The sequence below is a fragment of the Mus pahari genome, chromosome X, assembly GCF_900095145.1.
Source record: "Mus pahari chromosome X, PAHARI_EIJ_v1.1, whole genome shotgun sequence".
NCBI lineage: Eukaryota > Metazoa > Chordata > Mammalia > Rodentia > Muridae > Mus > Mus pahari.
In genome coordinates this window covers 141,120,756-141,143,900 of record NC_034613.1, presented here as the reverse complement: position 1 = coordinate 141,143,900, position 23,145 = coordinate 141,120,756, and the positions used below count along the sequence as shown (strand labels likewise).

At 40.7% G+C, this 23,145-nt stretch overlaps 1 protein-coding gene and 1 pseudogene across 4 annotated transcripts in view; both read right to left on the bottom strand.

Moving 5' to 3' along the window:
- Nucleotides 1–1,427: 1,427 nt before the first annotated feature.
- Ctps2 (CTP synthase 2) overlaps nt 1,428–23,145 on the bottom strand; it is a 126,951-nt gene continuing 105,233 nt past the window's right edge. For 3 of the 4 annotated variants that reach the window (XM_029534469.1, XM_029534470.1, XM_021187561.2), the window contains exons 17-19: nt 20,376–20,520; nt 2,995–3,106; nt 1,435–1,641 (exon numbers count right to left, since the gene is read on the bottom strand). In XM_029534469.1, the coding sequence (XP_029390329.1) occupies nt 3,037–3,106; nt 20,376–20,520 (215 nt within the window). In that variant the 3' untranslated portion in view covers nt 1,435–1,641; nt 2,995–3,036. Of the gene's footprint in view, nt 1,642–2,994; nt 3,107–20,375; nt 20,521–23,145 lie in introns of all 4 variants that reach the window. The other variant, XM_021187565.2, reaches the window with a different exon arrangement.
- LOC110313705 lies at nt 14,883–16,132 on the bottom strand (annotated as a pseudogene).

Below are 23,145 nucleotides of genomic sequence, written 5' to 3'. Positions count from 1 at the left end.
TGATAAACATCCTGAGGGTGGGGGTCAGGAGTCAGGACTCTCCTGATAAGAGGATCAGCATATCAACCTCCCCTGCTATCTGCCACTTTGAGCCTTCGGGGGAACTGAGCTTTGAGCCTGCAGGTGGAATCTTCCATGCCCAAAGTCTTCTTTTCCGTCCTATGAAGTCCCCAACCCTCCTGTGCCATGTGCCCACAAGTGTCCACTACCAAGGGGAGACGGGTGTCCTTCAGTCGTTTTGGTTAAAGAACAAGTCTGCTCATGTAGAGGTTGGGCTGTGCTTTCTTTTCTTTCCAAGTTGCCCTGATCAATCTGGCTGTAACTGTTGCCAGGGTATACACATAGAGGACTGCCTCCGGAGTGACTGCCGATGGGAACAGAGGTCATTCCTGGAATAATTTCTTAAAACTGAGAGCTGTGCACTATCAATAAATGCCACTGCATAATTTACTTTAAAATTGTTATTTTTTTTCCAATTTAAAAAAATGTTAGCCAAGCATGTTTGTACACACCTTTAACTCCAGCACCTGAGAAACAGAGGCTGGCATAACTTTGTGAGTTTGAGGCCAGCCTGGTCTACATAGTGAGTTCCAGGATAGCCAGATCTATGTAAAGAAAACATGTCTCAAAAGAAACAAACAAACAAAAATGCTGATCTTGAGCAGAGCAGAACAGCTCACACCTATAATCCTAACTCATAGGTGGTTGAGGCCAGAGGATCACAGCGAGTCAAGGCTATAGTGGACTACACAATAAGTTCCACGTCGGTTTGCACTATGCTGCGAGATGCTGACTCAATAAGAAAAAGACAAAACAATAAAAAAGACATGAAAATAAAATAGGGACTTATTTGAGAAGAAGGGTTTCAGTGAGAACAGGATGAGAGTGTAATAAAAAGGGGGCAGCGACTGGGATATGAATAATAAATAAATAAGTGCTTTGAAAAGATTAAAATGACTAAAATGATTCTATATATGTATGAAGTTGTCAAAAGAATAATAAAAGTAATTTGAATTAAAAAGGAAATTTTTGCTTTATTTTTAATGTTTTTTAGTGTGTGTCTATGTGTGTGCATGCTGGGGTCAGAAGACTTATGGAGTTGGTTTGCTCCTCTGTGTGGGTTGAAGAGATGGAACTTGGCCCAACTTATCCCAATTCCTGAATTTTCAGATCCTCTTTACATTTCATATTTGAGAAAATGGATATATTGGAAATAAACAGAACGAGAACATGAAATAATCTTAACTCCCACATTAACCTACGGTTCATATCCAGGTAAGAGAACAACTCATTTTTAAACCCAAAATTGTTTATAACACATGCCCGCCACCTTACCCATGTCATACTGTGAAGGCAAATTTCCCCCAGTTCCTGCTTACCACTTTGAACTCACTATGTTCTGGACAAAACACAAAAACACTTTCTGCCCCGGGATTGCTGCTGAATTACGTTTAATTAAGTATAGAAATGTGTGAATACTACAGGCTGCCTCTGGAGGGAAAAAAAAAAAGATCCCTTTGGTTCTGTTTCATGAAGTAAACATTTTCAGATTCTCTTTGAATCTTCACAGCCCATGTCTAGGGAACAGTGTGGTGGTTTCTTCAGACAATTCCTTCATCTTACGTATAATTACTTCAGAGGCTTAAAAAAAAAAGGCAAGTATTAGTTACATCAAACAGTGAATAATACACACCTTTAAAATCATCCCTATTAATCTTTACAACATTTTAGTTTGTTCCTGAAGGTCGTCATCTATAATGTCATTCCACTTATCCCTCAGATAAAGAGAATAATATACCGAGAGCTCACAATAGAGTGACACAAGTCGTTGTGGTTCTTTTGTTCTTGCTTTGCAACTCAGGGAATTGAACTTGGGCCCCAGGCAAGCCAGAAAAGCATTCTATTACTGTGCAACTGCCTCCCACTGAACAGAGCAGTGAGCTCTTGATAAGTTGTTCAAAAGCAGGTGTTCCATCTAAATATCTGCATATCAACCAAGGCCTGCCATAACGTCTAGAGTGACATGTGTCTCCAAGTATAAACTGAGTGACACTACCCATGATGCTGTCCTCTCTTAGAATACAGAATATAGTAACAAAGGAAATAAGCTGCCCTTTAAAACCAATCCTATCTCTAGTCGCTTCTTGCAAAGAAACAATACTATCTTTAAATTTTAATTTTCAGACTTATTTTATGTGTATCTGTGCTTTGACTGCATGTATGTATATGCAACACAGTGTGCCTGCTGCTGTCATTGGTTGGAAGAGAGCATCAGATGCCCTGGAACTACAGTTACAGCTCATTGTAAACTGCAATGTGGGTGCTGTGAAAAGAACCCAGGCTATCTGCAAGATCCACATGTACTCTTAACCACTGACCCAGCCCTGCAGCCCGGTACTATCTTACTTTATACAAAGCCAAGAGAATCTGCTCTGCTATGAGTGACCTATGACACATCCAGCAAGACAGTTTTTCTATTCTGTTAAGCTTTATTTTTAAAACTTTTTAAGGACTTATTTTATTTTATGTGATGAGTGTTTGCCTGTATGCATGTCTGTGTGCCATGTATGTGCCTGGTACCCACAGAGGCCACAAGAAGGCATCAATCAGATAGCCTAGAACTGGAGTTGTAGATAGTCATGAGCTATACCATTTGGGTGCTGGGAATCAAACCTGGGTTCTCCAGCCAGTGCTTTAAGTTACTGAGCCATTTCTCTGGCCTCCTATTTTATTTTTTCTTTCTTTTACTAATATGTATGTGTATAAATGTGTGAGAGAGAGAGAGAGAGAGAGAGAGAGAGAGAGAGAGAGAGACAGACAGACAGAGACAGACAGAGACAGAGAGACAGAGAGACAGAGAGACAGAGAGACAGAGAGACAGAGAGACAGAGAGACAGAGAGACAGAGGAAGCACAACTGGGCCACAGTCTGTGTGTGAAAGTCAGAGAACCAATTCTAGGAATCAGTTCTACCTTTCCAACAATGAATTCTTACCCTCTTAGGTAGCTTCTGCTATTCCTGAGGCAAGAAAGAGCTTCAGTTGATATCCAGTTCAGCAAGCTTTGCCTCTGGAAAGCTGTCATCGCTGACATCACTGTATACATCACTAGATTAACAGAGAAAAGTCACTCAGCAAGATGGTCAAAACTGCCACAAGAAATTATTCAAGTTTTAGCTCCAAACCTGTTCCATAATTATGATCCATGTAGAGAAAATACTAAGGAATATTCTATGATCACTTTGGAGTCCAATGACATGCAATGGTTCTTCTTTTCTCAGAGAAAGTGATCACCTACCTTCATCACAAGTCATTAGAAAATGTAGGAATGTGTTTCAGCATTGTGGTAGACATGTGTTTGAATGCATACCACACACACCCACAAACCGCCCACCAAACACACACACACACACACACACACACACACACACACACACAATTTTTGAAAAAAAGAAATGAGACAAGTGGAAATGAGGTCACTATGGAGCTAATGGGACTTCAGCCCTCCTAGCCATCATGATGTAAACAGTTTTCTTTAACTATGTGCTCCCCACCACAATGTTCTGCCTCACCATGGGACCAAAAGCAAGAAGCCAGTAGACCACAGCCAGAAGAATCCTTCCGTCTGTTTGTTCGTTTGTTTGGTTTTAGAAAAAGAAAAGCATAGTTGATAGATCCCTTTATTTTATGTCAGTCTAGACTTGGGGCTAAATCTCATTCTATCTGAAGCTGAGTACCACTTCATTCTGCTCCTGCTGAAGTCAATTTGTTCCCGAGGTCATGAGTTAATTCATTAGTTCTGTACTGGATTTTTTTTTTCATTCCTCTAATGACAACCATTTTCTTTGGCAATGAGAGGGTTCAGGACATACTACTCTAAAATATGACACCTTGGCATAGTGAACATTTTAAAGCGAAAGAATCTAAGAGAGGATGGCAGGGCGAGACAGTGCAGAGGTTCCTCCATCTTGTTTTCTTGATGAGGCCACTTTAGGTTTGACTAGAATTTGATCTCCTTGATAGAAATTCCCATGGAAAATTACCCAACTCTATTCTAGGAACCCTAGGCCAGGATTTGTCTTGGCTTCTGTTAAACAGCTACCTGCTTGTGTAAACCTCCCCTACCATACATAACTGCTTATCTTAGTTTTGGTTAAACTGTTTACTTGTACAAAACCTTCCCCTGCAGCTGCCCAGCAAGATAACAGGATGTGAGTTTGGTTTTCCAAAGTTTCTTACTCTAAAATCTCTGGGCTACACTTGGGTCCTGAATAGTTGACAGTAGTCCCAGAAGCTGGAATAAAGACTTTCAGTTGGCTATAAACTGTGTCTGAGTGGTCTTCTCTGGTGAGCTCCCCATAACAATAGCATACGTTAATGTCTCTTGGGCTTTCATCTGATCTTCTGACCTAAAACAGGTACTCTGTCCTTCCGATGAAGCAGATCGTGAGACCCTAAAATGAAAGATGCCTCCCTAAACAGGGAAGGTATCTCTGAAGACGCAAAAGCAGCTAAATAAGCCAGCTTTGCTGAGTTCTCCCAGCTAATTATCCTGACATCACATCCTGTTTGTCTATTTATATTTCTCCATACCTCTCCTGCTGTTCATCAGATATCATTTAACAGAAAACACTAAAGAGGTCAGCAGGATAACTCAGCAGGGAAAGTACTTGCTGTGCAGGCCTAAGGACCTGAGTTCAGTCTCCAGAGGCCACATAAAAAGTGAAGGCAGAGAAACAACTCCATAAAGTTGTCCTCTGATGTACATATGAAGGGAGGGAGGGAAGAAGAAAGAAAGGGAGGCAGGGAGGAAGAAAGAAAGGGAAGCAGGCAGGGAGGAAGGGAGGGAAGAAGGAAGGAGAAAGACAATGTGAAAGCCAAAGTTACATTTTAGGTTTTAATTACTGTGCCTAAGAGATCCATGAATCAAAAATGCCTCTAACCAGTAAGCCCAAAAACAGATATCTCCTGAATTGCAGGAGACTACTACTCCAACAAGTTTGTCTGACCCATCTGCTCCGGATATGCTTATGTGCTTGATCACATGTGGTTGGGAAGTACATGACAGGAAATACATCAGGATGTATGCTTGCCCCTGATTAGATGTAGACAGGAGGTACATAGGCAGAAAATATTTCAGGATGTATGCTTGTCACTGATTTGGCCTGATGGGAAATGTAATGAATTGTGGATTTTGTCGTTTTAAGCCCCTGCAAAATGTGACTTATTTCCGTTTCCTGGGAACCCCAAAGTGGTCCTGGCCAGAGCCCGTCCTCCTGCACAGTATTTAATTAAAGCTTGCTTCAAATTTGGCTCAAAATTGTGGTAGTGGTCTTATTCTTGACTTGCATGATTAACAAAAGAAAGAACAAACTAAGGTTTCTCTGTTTGGGTCTTTATTTCCTGAAAAGACTCCTGTACCATATATATATATATATATATATATATATATATATATATATATATATATATATATAATAGATGTGTATTTGGGGAATTGGTACTGGGGATGGAAAGCAGAACCTTGCCTATGGTAGGCAAGTATTTTATTGTTGAACTACATCCCTGCCTTATTTGCTTTATTTGAAGCAAGGTCTTCTACACTCTGGTAGCCCAGACTCACCTCTACCTCCTAGGTTCTGGGAGTACAGGCATAAATCACACTCTTCCCAACCCTCTTGTTTATTATTTTTATTTTCTTTTCAGAAAGAAAGAAATTCAGTCTGCCCAGACTGGACTTGAACTTTCACTTTTCCTGTCTCACCTTCTCGAAGCAACTGGGATGCTGTTCCACCAGACTTGACTATGTCATGCATTTCTATTACGAATCTCTTTTGTAATGGAAGCCTCAACCGGAAGCTTTACCTGAATAAAGGCAGAGATTGCTTCCCCACCCGCCATCAGCGACAAGAAAGAACTGGACAATGGTAAACACAACTGTATACTCCTGCTCCCTAGTCAAAGGCAATGATGGGGTTGTAGAGCTGTTGAGTTTCTTTTCAGTGTTTAAGAACCACAGTTCCTCCCAATATACAGGTACTATGCTTAACATCAGCACTTAACATCACTGAAGTCTCACTGTGGAAAAAAAATTGGTCATTTCTGCCGACATATTCCACAGAGCTTAAAGTTGGCACTAATTAGGCAGAAGACAAGCATGCTATCTCAAGACCCAGGAAACATCTAGCAGTCCACACACACATGGTAAACTACTCTCTAAACCAACCTTGAAACCCTAACCACTTTGGATCACAGCATTACTATGATTTATAGTCAGAATCATCGACATTTTCCATTTTCACATTCCTCATGTCTGGGAGTTTGAAAAACAATCTGCATAATATATCAATTTAAGGTAAGAAATATATGAGATGTTTGGGTTACCGTCAGTCACGCATAGTTTTTTGTTTTTTGTTTTTCAAAAGGACAGATCCATACATCATCTCTGTAAGTTAGCTCTGCAATTGAAGTTTTGCTCTGAGCCATGGGCTCTGTTTGGGTTTCTCCTTATTCAGTTTCAAATAACCCAGCAAGTCAACAAACTTTACTATAAGTCAAGTAATCTATAGCAATTACATTAACAGCAACCCTTCCATGCCTGACCCATCCCTAACTTTGGCCAAGCACCTGCTCACCTGGTAGCAATAAAATTATGAATTCATTAACTGGTGAAATTTCATTTTTGTTCTTTTACAAGAGGGAAGCTACCAGAGAAGGTCTACAGATACAGGCTAGAAAACAACAGTCCTACTCTATACATACTGAGTAGTTATCAACAGACAGATCCACTGAATCATCAAAGTTTCTCTTTTGTTTATTCACTCTCTTGACTTTCTGACAAAATAGCAGAGGTAGGGAGGCAGTGAAGAACCAGCCTGTCTCCATCTAGGCTTAAAAGTCATCAGATAGTGAATACAAACTAGGTTCACTCCTGTTTATGATTAAACCTCTGTTTCTGAAGGATTAGGCTGTACCCCACCTGTAACCTTAACTACAAAAGGTTCTGCCTGCCTGTTCCAGGAATGGCGATCATGTCTTTGTTTCGTAAAGTTGTTGATAACCATCTTGCAGCCCTGCCTTTGTTTCAAAGGGTTAGATGACCACCTGTAACTACCTTGTTCTGCCCACCTTGAGACCATGTCTTTGTTTCAGGAGGGGCTAAACTGTTATCCTTATGTTCTGCTCCTGTAACCCCACCTATTTTGCCTGCCAAATCCACCATTTGAAAACCTCCTAACCCTAAGCTACAAAATAAAAGTCTTGTCTTCCTCATATCCAATGCTGACCTCTCAAACCTCACCTTAGGGAGAGGCAGCTCATGTACATAAATAAAAAAGCTTGCTTTAATTAATTGCTTGCTTTAATTAATTTGACCATGATGGTTTGAGCCTGTGGTCTTTCTCTTCCCACCTTTGGGTAATCAAGGAAAGCAGAGAGTAAAAGATTAAGAATTAGTCAAAAATAGAATATATGTTAGCTAAAGCTATAAAACAACTTAATCTTATTATTACTAAAGTTAAACATCTCCTAGCTATACTTTTTAGTTAGGGGAAAGCACATGCACTGCTCTATAATGAGTAAAAGCTTGTTCTATTTCTTTGTTTGTTTTTTAAATTGACCCAGAGGCTGGGGATGTAGCTGTTAATAGAGTGATTGCCTTCGATCCTTCGCACCATGCCTGTAGTCTCAGCACTCACATGGCTGAGAAAGGAAGATATGCCATGAATTTGAGGCCAGCCTGGACTCTAAAGTGAGTTCCATGATATTGCAGGCTCCACAGTGAGAGCCTACCTCAAAAGTAATTGACTAATTAAAAAAACCTAAGAAATACACTACAACTCATGAGAAATTGGCCAGAGATGTATAAACCTGGTCTGAAAAACTATATAAAAATAAACTTTTACTATTCGTGAAGGTTCCATGTTCCTATGACTTCCTCTCAAGATTATGGAAATGTAGAAAATAAGAACAAACCATTAGGCATATGAATTATTTCATAGAAATAATGTTTAACATTATTATTAATTTAAGAAAAAATTATTTCCTGGACCAAGGATGATTCCCTAGCACTGGCCTTGGATGGGTCAACTCTAACCCACCAGCTTTCATTTCCTAGCTGACAGTTGTCTTTCCCAGACTGCCAGTGTATTAAAATGGAACAACCCAAGTCAAGCAAATTGAGACTCAGCTTGAGTTTATTCATCGCTGAGGTTAATAGTTTTCCCCCTAAGTGTTCTGAGAGTAGGTAGGACAATAAACTATGACACTCAAGAACAAAATCAGAATAGGCATTACTGCTGAACTTGTTGATTTAGAGCATTCATCTGGAGGCAGAAAAACATGTGCTAGGAATAAAATGTGGGTCATCGGATAAACAGAAAACAACACTGGCTCCTGCAACAAACTAGAAAGCATGAGCGACACTCTGGGCCCTGTATAATTTAGGGGATTATTTTTGTTTCCCACAAAACTAACGTAAAGAGTCAGTCATAACCTAGATATGCACATAGGTATATTTCACTTAAAGATATATTGGCTCAATTTTAAGAGTAGCCTATCTTTTTGAATAACACACAGACGCACGTATTAGAGTCTTTTGTTGTCTATGCGAAACGATTTCCCAGTGTAGTTCACAAAGCCTCAAACTCACCATCCTTCTGCCTCAGCCTCTTGAGAATGGTAGTAAAAGCCAGCACTATACCAAGCTAAATACCAGGGTCTTGCGTATAAGTGTCACAAAACAGACATGTGTATCTCTTGTTACCTTTAAGGAAGGCAAAGTTTTAAAACTGTCCAATATAAGTACAAGCCGCAGTACTCAAATTAAATTAAAACAATTTGAATGGAGTGGAATTAAAGATTCCCTTCCTTCCTTGTACTCGTAGCTTCACTTCAAGTGCTTTACAGCCATGTGTGCTTAATGACTGCCATTTTTAAATAGGGCAGATTATTGAACATTTCCATCATTTGAGAAAGTTTTAATGGACAGTATTGATTTGAAACTAATGGGGCCAGCCAGATGGCTCAGCAGGGAAAGATGCATGTCGCCAAGCCTTGAGGACCTGAGTTCGATCCAAAGAACCCGTTGGTGAAAGGAAGAGGGCTGACTCCTGAAAGTTGCCCTCTCAAGACATGCACGCACACATGCAAAATAAAAATGTATTAAGTAAACTTTTAAAAACTAATACATGATTTCTAAATGATTTCTACAATCACTGTGGTAGCTGTGATTGTCATTATTATCCTCAAAAAGTGTTTGAAGGGCCTTACTATGTATGGTTAATTGAAATCATAGCAAATATCTCTCATGAGCATGTCTCCCAAAACTCCCTTTTTAAAAAAAGTAGTTTATTGCTTTTACTAATTGTTTGGTTCAAGGAGAAAGAAAAGAAGTTTGAGAGGTGGGCAGGGCTGAGTCAAACCATCTTTTATTCAAGACATTTTGCTGGGGATCTGAAGTAAGACGCTTCAGTTCCATCACCAGAGCAAGGAATCTTTTAAAGGCTTCCAAGGGAGTGGAAGGTCTTGCATCAAGAAAAAGCAGGCTTTGTTCGAATGTAATCTATAATACTTGACCAAGGCAAGGAGCCAGGACATACATGAAGTAGGCTATGTGAGAGAACAGGGGAGGGGAGCCTGGGTAACTTGAAAGCAGGAGGGCTGCCTTCCTCCTCCAAGTGGCACAAAGACGGGGTGCCCTGATCATAGCCCTCTCTGCTTCAGGCCTGGGTTCTCACAGTGGCAAAATACAACCCACCAGTTTCAATATAGGTGGGAATTGCTATCCTAGGAGACACTACTTTGACTTTCAAGGCTTGACCACAATGGTCTCCATGTTTACTTGTTTTTGAGACAATTTTTTTGTAGCTCATGCTGGTCTCAAACCAACCACATAGTCAAGGATGACCTCGAATTTCTGATCCTCCTGTCCAGCTCCTAAGTGCTAGACTGCAGATGTGATATACCAAACCTGGTTTCTGTGGTGCAGGGGATAGAAACCAGGGCTTCATCCATACTAGGCAAGCCCTCCACCAGCTGACAAAGCACTTCTGTCATTTGAGAAAGTTTTTAGTCTATAGTATTGATTTAAAACAAATGGCAAGCCTGTCTGTCAACAACTTCTGACTCCTAATAACTGCCAGTATATGAAAACATCCCAAGACACTAGGGAAAGGGTGTGGTGGTGCTCCATATATTCTACCTTTTTATGTTACTCTGAAGCAACCATTAAATCACGTCTTCTCTAGTAATAGAACGAGGTGAATGGAATTTAAAGATGAGTTTCATGGCATAGTTAGGACTCCCAACATGTTTTCACTCCTATAATACTTGGTATCAAAATCCATTTCATGTGAAAAAGTGTCTTTTCCAAACACACAGCCATGCCCAGTTTTCCCCAAGGCATTGTTGCTGCTATACTTCCTTCTTTCTCGAAAGGCCCCTGGAAGCCATAAAACACAAGAGCAGGGGAATAAAAACTTAGTATGCTCTAAATGAGCTTTGCATCTCATAGTAAACAAGAGACTATAACCCAGGCAGGGCTTTAAAAGCACAATACTCTGTATCACTATGAACTCCATCCCTGACTGACGACCATATTATCAATGCCACTGTGAAGCACAATCTATAAAATGCACCTTTTAACCAATGCATAATCCCCTAAAGGAGTACTCAGGTGTGACTTATTAACAATAAATTACCTGGGAGGAAAGAAACCCTCAAGGTATGGGTTGGATTCAAAACTATCACAGGGGTGGGGATGGGAGGTGAAAAGATGTTGAAAAGAACTGTACAAAACAACAACAACAAAAGAGGTTGGGCTTTCTTTCCCAATTCCCTTTTGCTTGAAATATAACAAAGGAGAGTACCAATAAAAGGTGTACTGGCTTGTTTTGTGTGTCAACTTGACACAGGCTGGAATTATCACAGAGAAAGGAGCTTCAGTTGGGGAAACGCCTCCATGAGATCCAGCTGCAAGGCATTTTCTCAATTAGTGATCAAGCGGGGAGGGCCCCTTGTGGGTGGGACCATCTCTGGGCTGGTAGTCTTGGGTTCTATAAGAAAGCAAGCTGAGCAAGCCAGGGGAAGCAAGCCAGAAAGAACATCCCTCCATGGCCTCTGCATCAGCTCCTGCTTTCTGACCTGCTTGAGTTCCAGTCCTGCATCCTTTGGTGATCAACAGCAGTATGGAAATGTAAGCTGAATAAACCCTTTCCTCCCTAACTTGCTTCTTAGTCATGACGTTTGTGCAGAAATAGAAACCCTGACTAAGACAAAGGGCATCCAGTCTTTTGATAAAGGGTACCACACCTCATGCCTATTACTCTTCACAGCAGCCCTAAGGATAGGCAATGACAACTTGGACACAACTCTCCTATGAATGGCAGATCCAAAAGCATCAACTCTGCCAACAAAATCACCCCCATAGCATAAAGTTCAGAGAGTACTGGAAACCGAACATCACACTGATGAAGGGGAGTGCATCCGACTCTGGTTCAGAGCAGGCAAAGTGAGGCAGGCATGCCTTAAACTCGAAGGCTTAGAGGGACCAAGGCAGAGTGCTAAGACAACAGAGTGCTAAGTACAGTGGCCCCTAAGCCCCAAGCCCACCTTCACAACCCCATGAGCTGACATCCTAATAGGATATAGATCGGTATTCCTTCTCACTAAGCAAGCCCAGAATACTTACCAGTAGCCAGAGGGTAAAGGCATTAAACCTCCCCGGAGAGTTTTTGAGAGTTCAAGGTGTTCTATATGGATTTATGTGCATTTTATCCCATAAGCCAAGGTAAGCCACTGAAGGTTTTGAGCTCCAAAGTCATGTGAGAAGAGTATTCTAATGGCAGAAGATGGATTAGAAGAATTAAGAAGAGAAAAACTAGAGGCAGAAAGTCCAAGCAGGAGGATTCACACTAGATAAAAGGTGAACGTGACTAGAACTAAGGTTAAAATTAATAACATTGATATCATCACCACCACCATCATCATCAACAACATTTAAGTTCCTATCATACACCAAGCATTATGCTAAATGATTTATGTACAATGGGAAACTTAATTTTCATTACTACCATATAAACTAAAAAATTTTATCTTGTGTGGGTAGACTGTATGTAGTGTGTATTGTTTGGGTATAGTCCAGGCCTCATTAATCCACAGCTTCCAGTCCCCCTTTTTGAGACAAGGTGTATCCCTGTGTATCCCTGGCTGGCCTTGAACTCACAGAGAACTACCTGCCTGGCTCCACAGAAAGTTTTTATAAAGAAACTAGTGCAGAGAAAGATGAGGTCACGGGCATTGAGTAACAAAGACTTGGGTTCGAATTCAGCAAGACCCTACGTTAGAGCTTAGGGTCTGAAAGCTCAGAGACATTTCCTTGTAGCATGATACAACGCTTGCCTAGCATGGGCAGAGCCTTGGGTTCAATCCTCAGCACCACTTAGCAAGTATGGTAGTATAAGCCTGCAATCTCAGCACCAGAGAGTTAGAGGGAAGAATTCAAGGCAATATTCAGCTACATATTGAGTTAGAGGCTAGTCTGGTATACATTAGACCTTCCTACAAAGCTAAAAGATAGTATGAATACAGTGATTGAATTAGGTTGTTGAGCTTACATGTGTATCTCCCTCCCCCCCCCATTTTTTGTAATATTATATCTAGAAGTCAACAGGAAAGTAACTCTTCTCAGGTTAGAAATCAGCATGTGATTTAGAAAGAAAGAGACAATATAAAATGAGATGGGTTCCTGCTCTGGCTGACTGCTTCCAGGATTCAAAGATTAAGGTGTCATGGTAAGCTGGGGATGGATCCCAAGGGGGGAAGGAATTTATAGAGCCCTGGCTGGATTCAATTCTCAGCATCACTCAAAAAATAATGAAGTAGCAAGGGCAAATGTGAAGAAGACAATGAAGTTACTGCACTAGGAGTCCAGTCTAGAGGGAATACGGAAACAGAAGAGCCAGAATTCGGTAACACACTCCCTTTAAGAACCCTTTTAATTAGGAAGCAGTTCTGACTTTTGAGTTTGGTCTGCAACAGTCAAACGAATAAGGTGCATCCACAAGTACCTTCTCTATTATTTTTTAATACCGCCCTGCCTCTTGTTTTACTATGAAAAGATGATTTCTCTGTACAAAACATAGTAAATGTTGTTTGGAGACATGCTCCAAGGTCCCAAACCCAAAATAAAATGTTATTCAATTGTCTTAAGAGCCCAGTTTTCTCCTCTTTTTTTTCTGGCTTAAATCAAGTCTATTTTTAAAATGAGCAGTTAGTTTTGCAACGCTGTATTTGTAGGACAAAGAGGCAGCATATCTCTTTTCCTTAACCATGATTTTTCTTCTTCTGCACAAAGGCAGCTAATGATACAAAAACAAATTAGCAAACTTCCTCCAAATACTAGATTTAAATATTAGATTTTACAGACTGCATCTCTCAATCGTGAATGTCTTTATATTATCATCTTTTAAAAATATTTTTTAAAAAATCATCTTAGATTGCCCCATACAAAAAAAGGCTGGGCCAAACTTGGCTTGTGAACGGTAGTCTTCTAAGCCTTGGTATAAAGTATCTACTGTATCTTATCAGAGAAATTGTTCTCTTGGGGCTTTTGATAACTGATGCCCAAAGTCAAGTAAAGGAGTACTTTATTTACATCTGGACGCTGCTGGGACAGAAAGTAGACCTGCAGAGTTTCTGCTTACCCTTGACTCTCGCAGCTTGCCATTTGCTCGTTAAGTTTGCTAACCCCCAACTCTATATACTTGAAAGTATCTGTGTTAGCAAAATTTCCAGTGTTTTTCTCTAAAAGAGTAATTCCTTCAGTTTCTCTAAATCAGCAATTATTAAGTTTTAATACTCATATTGTAGGCATGTCCAACCTTGGTCGAAGAGAGCTGTAAATTCAGCCTAATAGAAATCATAAATGTACTTTTAAAACATGATTTTTGCCAGCTTTTAAAAAAGTCCTGTCACAATGTCAAAAGGTTGGACATATCTGCAGGATAAATGAAGATTAAAATCAAGAAGATTCAAGGGAAATCGTGATTACAAAAAAAAAAATTAATCTAGCCAGCAATGATGCCCTTATACCCCAAACTGACACATCCTTCTTGAAGTCACAGAGGATATAAAAAATACATAGCTCTCTATTTTAAAGATACGTATTTCTCCCATGGATTTTTTTTTTATTTCTTCAATACTGGTGCTCAATCCCAAAGCCTTGTAAATGCCAAACAAGCACACAACATAACTACAGCCTGAGCCCAAGTCGACACATTAAAAAAATATTCTTAGATCTATCTCATTCCAAATAATGTCTTCCACTTCCCTAGTTTGATGTCCTATAAAATCTGGATCTTGGTGGGGCTCTTCATTAGATAGCTCAGCCATAAAATACTGTCGCCACAAGCCACGTGCTGTGCTTTATCCCCATAATTCTAAAGCTGAGACAAGGACACTGCAACAAGTCCCAGGCCAGCCTGGACTCTAGAATGAAACCCTGCTTCAAAACAAAAGCCCACTGCATTCTGGGGCAGATATTACCTCAGAAGCAATTTGCATGGCTTCTTATCTCAGAAGGAATGGTCATGCTCCCTTCAAGATGTTAGCTTTGTGGATCTGGCTAATTATACAAAGTGAGGGGAGGCCTTTTGAAGCAGCCAGCCAGAAGAGCACAGTATTTCAGTACTAAAATAGAAAGGTTACCCTAACTCCAGATCTTTGCAAAAGATGCTAACTATAATTGATTGCCCACACCACCAAAGCATGGCACATTTTAGTTTCAAGTGACTGTGATTTTCCTTTTGAACATGTAAACAAGAAAGCCTTAGGAAAATCTGGTAAATACATTAGTCTCAGTTCTCTTAAATTCACAGACACACAATCAATTCAGGGGTGGAAGGGGCGGAGTGAGTCCAAGGTCATGGCTATCTTTCCCTTCTCTATGCCTTTTCTTTTCCTTCTCCTTGCGTTCCTGATTGGCTAGTTTGTCCTTCTTCCTCTGCATCTTGTCCTGTTCCTTTTTCCTTTGGGATATACCCCAAAGTGAGTCTCCCTCCAGTTTCTCAGCATTGAGAACATCTTCCACATTTGTGTTTCAGAAGAGACATTTGTCAGAACCGGTTTGTTGTTGAAGCACCTGAATCATTTTTCTCATCTGCTTCATCCTCTTCATCTGTCACATCAGCATACTGAGCCAGCAGGGTGGCTTCCCTCTGCCTATCTTCCGAAACCACCTGGGCTTCACCAAATCAATCAATCAAAGTGACAATGGCCTACACATCATCTTTTATTTTCCACTTTAATGGTGACATTTTTGACCATCATTCCACAATGTCCTTACAGATATCAAGAAGGAAATCTTCTTCCAGGAACGTAGAGAGGATACCCAAAAAGAATTAACCTGGAAGCTGCCATCTTTCAAAAGGCTTATAGGGTCAGTCTGTAGCTGTTGGCTTTCAGAATGAATTCTCTGCTACTAACTTGAATCAGGTTGCTTTTGGTAGGGGCAGTCTACATTGTTTGTATAATGTGATTTATGATGACCACTTCTTTCCTTCTGGGAGTCTAGAATTTTGATAGATATTAGGCAGAGAATATCTGAGTGACCAGCCCTTAGTAGAAACATCTCAATTCCAAGTTTAAAATGAAATTCTACGGGCAGAAATACCACACACACACACACACACACACACACACACACACACACACACACACATGCTGGAATGAGGGTGCACTCGATGATATCACAGAAGAGATTAAGGGAACCCAGGAAACCTACAAATGGCCTTGTACAAACTCTGCTTCCATCTTGTCCCTGACTGATTCCTCTGTATATGCACACGGTGTCACTGTCATAAATCAATACTAGCTGTGAATACAACTACATTCTGATTCTGACTCAAGAATTACTGAGAATGTGGGTATTCTTAAGTGGGACCCGCAAAACAAGGCTCTTAGTTTGAGATTTTTTTTTGTTTTGTATTTCAAAACAATTAGCTCAGGCTGGCCTCAAACCCATGCTGACTCACCTACCTCAACCTCATAAGTGCTAGGATTATAGGTGTGAACCACTACACCTCCAGGTGTTGGTTTTCTTTCTTCCTTGTTTTCCTTTCTTTCCTCCTCTTCTTCCTCTCTCTCCCCCTCCTCCTCTCCCTCCTCCTCCCCCCCTTTTTTTGAGATAGAGTCTCACTATGTAGCCCTGGTTGGCCTGAACTCAATAGCAGACACAGGAAGACTTCAAGTCAGAGCTGTGCCTTCCTCTACCTGTTGAATGCTTGGATTAAAAATATGTCCTACCATGCATGTACTGTTAAATTACATTTTTGGAGGAGGGTGCATGTGTGGCTGTCAGAGGACAATTTGTGGGAGTCATTTCTCTCCTTCCACCAGATGGGTCCTGGGGTCCAAACTCGGATTGTCAGGTAAAGACAGCAAGCATCTTTTCTCACTAAGTTATTTCCCTGGCCTGATTTTGGATGTACTTTTCAACAATTTGTTAAAGAAAAAAAAAANAACTTAAAAAACAATACTACCGAGCCGGGCATGGTGGTGCACGCCTTTAATCCCAGCACTGGGGGGGGGGGGGAGGCAGAGGCAGGTGGATTTCTGAGTTCGAGGCCAGCCTGGTCTACAAAGTGAGTTCCAGGACAGCCAGGGCTACACAGAGAAACCCTGTCTCGAAAAACAAAAAATAAAAAAATACTACCCTAGAATGATTACACCCTTGAACCAACTACTGTAAGCCTAAAACTAGGAGAAAACAGTCCTTTAGAACTGCTGCCATTTGGCAGAGATAACCAAGTAGCTGACAATTTAGTTCACCAGCTCTAAATCCCCTAATAATATTCTTACTATAATTCCCAAGTGCTGAATGGTAAATATTCTCCACTGGACAGAATGCAGCAGTTATAGATCAGGTGTTCTTAGTAAAGTCAAAGACTTTGCACCTTGAAGACACAGGCTGCCCAAGTGCCACAGGGTTGAGCATCATCAGAGACAAATTCAGGGGAAGGAAGTCATTCTTCCACCATTCATGTTCAAGCTGATAACAAATAGTTACCATGTTTGAAAGAAACATTTCTAAGAGCTCTAAGTCAGCTAATATCAGAGTGGCCAACAAAGCAGTCACCTGCCTTTCATTAACTCAGTAATGGGGTTGTCGAGATGGCTCAGTGTTTAAGAGCACTGACTGCTTTTCAGAAGGTCCTGAGTTCAAATCCCAGCAACCACATGGTGGCTCACAACCACCCGTAATCCCATAATGATCTGACACCCTCTTCTGGCGAATCTGAAGAAAGCTACAGTGTACTTATTATGTATAATAATAAATAAATCTTAAAAAAAAAACTCAGTAATGCTGCAGTGGTGCCAGGGAACAGCTGAGGCCAACAGTCATGGTAACCCTGCTGTCTGTCATGGCATTATCAGTCACCATTCCTGTGTTTTAGGAAATTCATTTGTTGTTTGTGGAGGGTTGGGTTAGTTAGCTTGTTTGTTTGTTTGTTTAAGACAAGATTTTGAGAAGCCCAGGCTAGCCTTGATGACCTTGAACTTCTGACCCTCTTGGTTCCACTTCCAAAGTGCTGGGATTATAGGCATGCATCATCATGCCTGGTTTATATGGTGCTAGAGATCAAACCTCAGGCTGAGCAAACATTCCACAACTGAGCTGCACTTCCTAGACTGTTTGGAGGGTTATTTTGCTTTATTGAGGCAGGGTCTTGATATGTAGCCCTGGCTGGCTCAGAATCAACAGTGAAGACTAGAGCAACACTGAATGGTCAGTAATCCTCTAGTCTCCGCAGTGCTGGGATTTATAAGTATATGCAACCACCCACACCTGTCAGTAGTCGCCATTCTTGAGATCCCTGCAGCCTATCAGGTTTAGACCATCTTGCTCTGTTGCCTGCACCTACCACTTTAGTGGAGAGCATCCTGTGTGCTAGACAGACAGACAGACAAGGATAAATGGGGTGCTGCCTGTCCAGAAGCACTGTGATTCGTGAAGATCCATAAGAGGCCTACAGGATGGCTGAAATTGCAATGAGTGCCATTACGAAGGCTTTTCTTCTCTCCAACACTGTATCTGGCTCAGGAGTTTCAGGCAAGTGCTCATCTCTTAACGAGCTTCACTCAGAAACGCCCAGCCTCCATGCAGGAATCAAGAGTCCTCCTATAACAGGTGGGTAGAAGGACAGCTAGACCACACAAACCACACAGCGTTCACTTGTTAGCTGATGCCTGCAAACAGCCAATTACTTATGAGGGTATAATTCCTTTCAATCAACTAACTTGCTCCATTGTTCCCTCTTTTCCTACATGAGAGTCTGAAATAATAGAGAACATAAGATAGCCATAAAATGTCACAGCACATGTGTGGTTTGGAATTCCACACTGGAATTTTCAATCTGCACATATCATATTCCAGCCTGAGAACCCAGGAATGTTCCCATGCATGAAATCTCTTGTGCAGAACAACAGCACACAAGCTGTATTTGGAGACCACTGCTGAAGCAAGGAAGAATCTGGAAGTCCCCTTAGCCTGTTCCTCAGACAAAGTTGGAAAGCCACTGCCCTGGTTAAAGACAGCAAGGAATGATTATCAATTTGGTAAGGCAGCAGGCATGTGAGCCATGGAAAGCTGCTCCCATATGAACCCACAGAAAAGAAAAGTACTAGAGTTGTGAGCTTTTCTGAACAATAATGCCACTCACTGGAAGAAGGCTTGAGGGGACTGAAGAAATGGCTCAGTGGTCAAGGGCACTAGCTGCTCTTCCAGAGGACCAGAGTTCATTTCTCAGCACCCACATGGCAGCTCACAACAGTCTATAACTCTAGTTCCAGAGGATCTGACACCCTCACACCAATATACATAAAATAAAATTAAAATTGTTTTTTTTTAAAAGAAGGCTTATGCAACACAAGCTCACAGACAGCCCTTGTACCAATGCTACCTGATCTCAACAGAAATCCTGCAATGGTTGTTTACAAGAGTGAGAGTCTAAGCAACAAATAGCATCACTATGATGATCAATCATCCTTCCTGAGTCTGGAATAGTCTAGGTAGTTCCTTCCACTTCTAAACTTTCTATGTATAATGCATACAATATTCTTAGATGGAATATACAGATATAAATCATATCCAAATTATTATTTAAATGTGATGAAATCTTAGTGAAAATTATGACATTACCTTGATCCTAACAATTACTATGCTGCTCACCTGTGAAGTTAGGAGACCAGAGCAATACCTTCCCTCCTCCCCTGTATCTTGTTTTGGTTTTTGTTCTTGTCTTAGGCTGGAGATTCATAGTTTAATAGATAAGAAAACTTGCCTAGGGGCTGGAGAGATGGCTCAGCGGTAAAGGGCACTGACTGCTCTTCTGAAGGTCCTGAGTTCAAATCCCAGCAAACACCTGGTGGCTCACAACCATCCATAATGAGATCTGATGCCCTCTTCTGGTGTGTGTGAAGACAGCTACAGTGTACTTACATATACCAATAAATACATCTTTTTTTTAAAAAAAAAGAAAGAAACAAAGAAAGAAAGAAAGAAAGAAAGAAAGAAAGAAAGAAAGAAAGAAAGAAAAGAAAAGAAAAAAAAAGAAAACTTGCCTAGCACACATGAATCTCTTGGTTCCATGTCTAGGTCAGCTAACTGTGGAAACATATATCTGTAACCCTAACACTCAGAAGTTAGAGGCAGGAGGACCCAGAGTTCAAGATCATCCTTGGCTACATAGCAAGTTTGAGACTAGCCTAGGCTATGAGAGACCTTGTCTCTAAAAACAAAACAAAAGACATGATATCTTGCCCTGTACATCAGGTAGGCCTGGAATCCATGATCCTCCTCAGCTTCTCAAATACTGGGAATACAGGTGTACACCACTATAGTCAGCAAAATATAGCCTTAAATTTTTTAAACGATAATGTTAAGTAAGGTAGATATAATCTTGATTTCCATTAATGCTATGATAATGAAAAGAATAGCAAAAGTTTAGGTATAAGGGATCATCAATTGAACTAAACTGAAATTCATGAAATAAAAACTAATTTACGTAACTCTCAGGGAAGACAAAGAAATCAGATCCCATACTTTACACACTTAACTGAAAATGGAGTCCAAATACACTGTTGAATATTAAACTATGAAAGTGCTAGAAGAAAATATTGGAGTTATGATTTATAAGATCTTTCCACAGGAAAAACTTTAGGTATGATACCAAAGGTAGAATGCAGAAAAATGAGAGGCTTGACGGCATACTTTTTTTCAAAACTTAAATTCCATAACAATACTAATTTTTTTTTTGAAAAGCTAACATGTTAGTAAGCACACGTCTTGGCCTACTGCTGGGAGCATTGCGCTGGTTACCTATATGGAAGCTTGTTCATCTGCTGCAGATGGGCATTCAGATTCCCCGTTGCTGCAAGTAAGAGCCCCAGGTACGGAGGGGAAGGCTTCATTGGCCTAGAGGAAAACTCAGGATGGAACTGGACACCAATGAAATACGGATGACCTGAGAAAGAAAGCAAATATGAAGTGACTGAATCAAACAGGCATGAGACCCACTACAAAGGTTGCTATATCATCGAGCAGCATCCCATTCTAAGTACTGACACGATTAACTTGCCAACAGAGTTACTTTTATGATCCATTTTTGCAATACAATTCCAAACTGCAAAACATATTTCATTTAATTAGAGATCTAGAATTTCTTTGGGGGAGTGGTGATGATGCTGGACTAAGGAAAGTGAAGCAAGAGCTTTTTGAGTGTGAAGATAAAGTGTCCTTGAACATCAGCCTGCTTTTCTCTTTTCTTTTGAGACAGGGCGACATGTAGCACAGGCTACCTGTGAACTTTCCTGTAGTTGAGAATGACCTTGAACTTATGATATTCCTACCTCTATCTCCTAAGTGCTATGATTATAGGTGGGTGCCTCTACATGAGGCTTATGCAGTGCTGGGAATGAAGGGCCTCCTGCATTCTAGGTCAGCATTCTACCAATGTAACTACATCCTCAGCCCCCAGCCTGATTCTAGAAGGCTTTTCATTGTTATCTCAATTTCCATGGTGTCCCCACACTTCAAGCTACCCGTGACCCAAGTCAAAAATCTTGCTGTGTATACCAGGCTAGCCTCAAACTTGTATCAATCCTCCTGCCTCAGCCTCCCATGCTGGGATTGCAGCTGAATGGCAGGTCCAGCCCTCTTTCTCTTAGATGGCTTTAGCACACTTCTTACAAAGTCTTCTCCGTTCCCAAGGGCAAGGTTTCCCAGGATAATCACTTAACTAGCAGGCTGTGTGTGGAAATGGCAAGGACAGAAGCCTTTCTAGTAATGGCAGTAGTCACGGCACCATAAAAAAAAAAAAGGACTGGTGCTGGCATATCAGCCTACACCAACATTTCCCCTGAAGTGTATAGTCTGAGTAACAAAAGCATGGTCTTTCAGCATGGCAATGGGGTCACAACTCAAGGCAGCCAGCATTTAAATTCATTTTAATCTATTTCTTGTAACACTTCTTTAATTGTATATAGATGTGCCTGTACATATGTCTGCACAGAATGCATATACAAGAATCCATGGAGGTCGGCAGAGGTGTTGGATCCACTGGACTCAGGTTACAGACAGTTGTCAGCCAACATGTGGGTTCTAGGAACCTCTAACCTGGGTCCTTTCTAAGAACAGTAAATATTCTTCTTAACCATTAAGCCATCTCTCTAGCACCTCAAGTTAGTTTTTAACTCCCATGCTTCCTGTGTTACAAATGAGTATATAAGTATGGGGGAAATAGAAGCAATTTTCAGTTTCAGGCTCCTAAGAAGCTCCTATATCAGAAATTCATGATACAAACAGAAAAGTGCCTTTTCCCAGATAGCCGGAGTACTCTGTTTTAGAACAGCCAGAGTTAAAAAGGCAGCATTTCTAAATCTGGGTAGGAATTTTCTGAGATTTCAATTTCTTCCCCAAATCAGAACTCAAAAAAAAAAAAAAGCTATGTTTATTTCCAGTTTAGGAACACGTACTTTGAACTTGTGTCTACTGACATAACTATTCTAGTAGAGTATGGTCACTGTGCTATACTCCCAAATTTGAGTATGTATCAAACTGAAGATAATAATATAAAATGCTTTATAGACAAAAATAAAGGTAAATTTAGCTCATTCAGTGCAATGTTTTATCAAATGATATAGAAATCTAGTATGGGGCCAGCAAGATAGCTCAGTATGCCTGATGACCCGAGTTCAATCCCTGGTAGTTACATGATGAAAGGGAAGGAACTGACTCCTGAAAAACTGTCCCCTGACTTCCACACGTGTGTGATGACACTTGTGAACTCATATGACACCCACACAATCTTAAAAAAGTAAAAATTTAAATATAGCTTAGAATTGAAGAATCACAAACTCTTGTCACTAATGGAGCCCCAAACTATGAACCACAATAAGTTATTTGCATTCATTAAAACCGAGGACTGGGGAAATGGCTTGGTGGATAAAAGCATTTTCTAAGCAAGCATGATCTGAATTCAATCCAGTCCCTAGCATGGGCTCCACTACTAGTGTCTGTAGAGCATGATAGATATAATGATAGTTTTGAGAATCCTGGTGCTTTGGTTTGTTGAAAAAACACAGAACTATTATAAGAATGTGTTATTGTTTAAATCCCAGGCGTGGGGATATGGACAACTATGAACAACTTTAACCCAACTATGATTTGCCTCGTGCTCTAGCAGAAGCGTGGTTTATGCTAGCTGCAAATAATTTCTGAGTTCGTGTGACATTTGGAATTCTGGGAAGTTTTTAAAGGGTACATAAATTCAAGGGCCCTGAGAGGTGGGGTGGGTCATTTAGAAAGATTGGTTCTGGTTTGTTGGTAGCCGTGGTCAAAGAAGAAACAAAAGATAAGAAATTAGATGCAGGAATTTCTTTCTGCTCATCTATCCTTTTTCTCTCCCATCTTCTCTCTCTCCCCTCTATCCTTGTTTGTCTCCTATCTAGTGTCAAGAGGTGAAACCAGGGGAGATAAAGGGTAGGTAAAAGAAGAACCCACATAGTAGCAAAGTCCAGATACAAACAGAAGACAATGATATCTTTGTACATTCTGGCCTTTGGAAACCCACACACACATATTCTCTCTC